The following is a 3005-nucleotide window of genomic DNA, read 5'->3' on the forward strand; positions in this document are numbered from 1 at the left end:
TACACAACAAAAAAATCAGCCAAGTTTATACAAACTACAACAACGCACAGTTAAATCGATCCTTCAACATCAACCTCTTCATAGATCTCAGCTGCCAACTTCATTCTTTGTGCTGGTATGATCTCATCACTTAAGCCATGAAAATTACATCCAATAGCCAGACATTCAATGTACTTCAAAGAGTACACACCACAATCTCCTGGGTCATCATTCCGGGGAACATTCTTGGGCCTACGTAAGGCAAACTGCTGCTCAGACTTCTTTCCTTTTTGTGGAGCAGCATCTTGTTAAGAATCAAAGGAATCATTTTCGTGAATGGCCTGCACTCTTCCTGCAGGTCCTTATGAGCCTTCATCACATCCGGAATACAATCATATACATAGATTGTTGACTTAAGTAAATCAATGTGTAGAGCAACCCAGTGGTTTCCATTAATATTGTGGCAGAGGAACAAGCTGTCAACATCTTTAAACCACTTCTTACCAGTCACAAACTGCTTCTGGTATTCTCCGTTGAAAGCTTGCTGTACATATCTGACAACTCAATTGAGTTCTTGTCCTGTTTCTCAAAGTCATTAACCCATGATTTCACAAACCACCGATCTAGAAATGCAATTCGACGGGAGGCATATGGAGATGAGGATTGCATGGAACGTCTGTGAAACATGAGCATTGCTGCGGCAAGGCTGTAAAAATAAAAACAACTACTTAAAATCTGTAAGCCATTACTTCTAGTGAAGCCACATAATCAGATTAGAAAAACTCACTGAATCACACAGCCAGCCGTAATTTTCAGTTGGCCAGACATTTCTTGGCACCATTATCTTTAAGTAAAACTTAGCGCTAAACTCACCATAGCCAGATTCCTCTTGGGCCCTAAAATGAAAAAAAAACAAAGCAATCAAGCACCATATATATGAAGATAAGATGGAAGATAATAAGCAAGAGAAGACACTTACAAATCTCGCTTAATGAAGTCCATAACTTTCGTCAATTTCTGTGACTCGACCTTAGCAAATGGGTCATAAGACACAGTAGATGGAGTGACACCAGTGATTATACGCTTGACAGTTGAATTCCCTACGAACGGCCATTGCTGAGTCTTCGTCAACTGGGGTTTTCTTCTACGTGTAGGCTCCACCAAAATTGAAGTAAGTGCTTCGATCGCTTCTCTACACTTTCACTCTTTTCCCACTGCAAATGCTGCTGCCAGTCTTTTGAAGAGATGGATATGTCATTCAGTTCTGGGATCACAATTGCTTTTTCCTCTTCACTTTCTTCAGTGGCACTTCATCTTTCTTTCTTTCTTTCTTATTCACATCAATGGTCTTACACCCTTCGTCTCCATAGCCTTACTTGTTTTTTTCTCCTTCTTAACAACACACTAAATTGGTAACCATCTTGTGAATTTATCTTCTTCTCAATCATCCATGACTGTGTAGTAGAATACAAGTGTTAGTGATATTAATTAAGAAAATAACAAACAAGAACAGTCTCAAAAAACATACCAAGCATTGCTAGAATCATCATCCTCTTCTTGCGCAATGGAGTTGTGATCATTGGAGTTAGCCCACATCAGTATGAATGTTTACATAAGCCTTCTCTTTCAGATTCTTTATGTCTTCCACCAACATGGCAATCTTCTCCATTATCTCTTTCTCATATAAACCGACCTTAGCATCCACTTTAGCTTGTATGGTTGCGTCCAGTTTCTCGCTAACCTTGTCAGCTACATTAACATCTATTCTATCTATTTTTGCACTAAGGTTCTTAACCGATTCAACCAACCCAAGTATAGCGATGTTGTGAGCTACAACCTATAAGCAATTCACAGACCAAAAGAACAGTTCAGCCACATGTCAAAATAACAGGTTTTGATAATTATTCATTCAGATAGCTACATACCATATCTGATGCGTGACAACAATCAACATGCTCTTTGTCCTTCTTTTCGCTTAGTAGAAGTACCAACATCAATGGTATCTGGAACAACAGGTGGATCCACAATATTTTTTTCTCTTCTTGGATTTGGTAGCAGCCATTACTTCCCAATACTTTTTCACGAATCTGTGTAATAATATACATGATTAGTAAAAGTTAATTTTAATTGATTCGTCGTGTGAGGACATGGTTGTCAAGCAATAGAGGATAGATATCCGAAGTGGGAAGATCATAAAGTGTCTACTGAGCTAGATAACATGATTCAGGACATCCTCAAAGGTCAGCTTGATGAAAAGTTTTGGGAAGTAATGGCTGCTACCAAATCCAGGAAGAGAAAAAATATTGTGGATCCACCTGTTGTTCCAGATACCATTGATGTTGGTACTTCTACTAAGCGAAAGAAGGACAAAGAGCATGTTGATGGTTGTCACGCATCAGATATGGTATGTAGCTATCTGAATGAATAAGTATCAAAACCTGTTTTTTTGACATGTGGCTGAACTGTTTCTTTGGTCTGTGAATTGCTTATAGGTTGTAGCTCACAACATTGCTATACTTGGGTTGGTTGAATCGGTTAAGAACCTTAGTGCAAAAATAGATGGAATAGATGTTAATGTAGCTGACAAGGTTAGCGAGAAACTGGATGCAACCATACAAGCTAAAGTGGATGCTAAGGTCGGTTTATATGAGAAAGAGATGATGGAGAAGATTGCCATGTTGGTGGAAGACATAAAGAATCTGAAAGAGAAGGCTTATGTAAACATTCATACTGATGTGGCTAACTCCAATGATCACAACTCCATTGCGCAAGAAGAGGATGATGATTCTAGCAATGCCTTGGTATGTTTTCTGAGACTGTTCTTGTTTGTTATTTTCTTAATTAATATCACTAACACTTGTATTCTACTACACAGTCATGGATGATTGAGAAGAAGATAAATTCACAAGATGGTTTACCACTTCAGTGTGTTGTTAAGAAGGAGAAAAAACAAGTAAGGCTATGGAGACGAAGGTGTGTAAGACCATTGATGTGAAAAAGAAAGGAAAGAAAGATGAAGTGCCACT

The 3005-nt window shown here is 38.5% G+C and overlaps 1 protein-coding gene across 1 annotated transcript; it reads left to right on the plus strand.

The window, feature by feature from the left end:
- Positions 1-2197: 2197 nt before the first annotated feature.
- On the plus strand, positions 2198-2952 carry LOC125594621 (the record flags this gene model as incomplete). Its single annotated transcript, XM_048770749.1, has 3 exons — positions 2198-2383; positions 2472-2780; positions 2855-2952. Coding segments are annotated over exons 1-3 (593 nt in total), but the record flags the coding sequence as incomplete, so codon positions are not given.
- Positions 2953-3005: the final 53 nt, after the last annotated feature.

The sequence above is a fragment of the Brassica napus genome (assembly GCF_020379485.1).
Source record: "Brassica napus cultivar Da-Ae chromosome C2 unlocalized genomic scaffold, Da-Ae chrC02_Random_16, whole genome shotgun sequence".
In the NCBI taxonomy this organism is placed as follows: Eukaryota; Viridiplantae; Streptophyta; class Magnoliopsida; order Brassicales; family Brassicaceae; genus Brassica; species Brassica napus.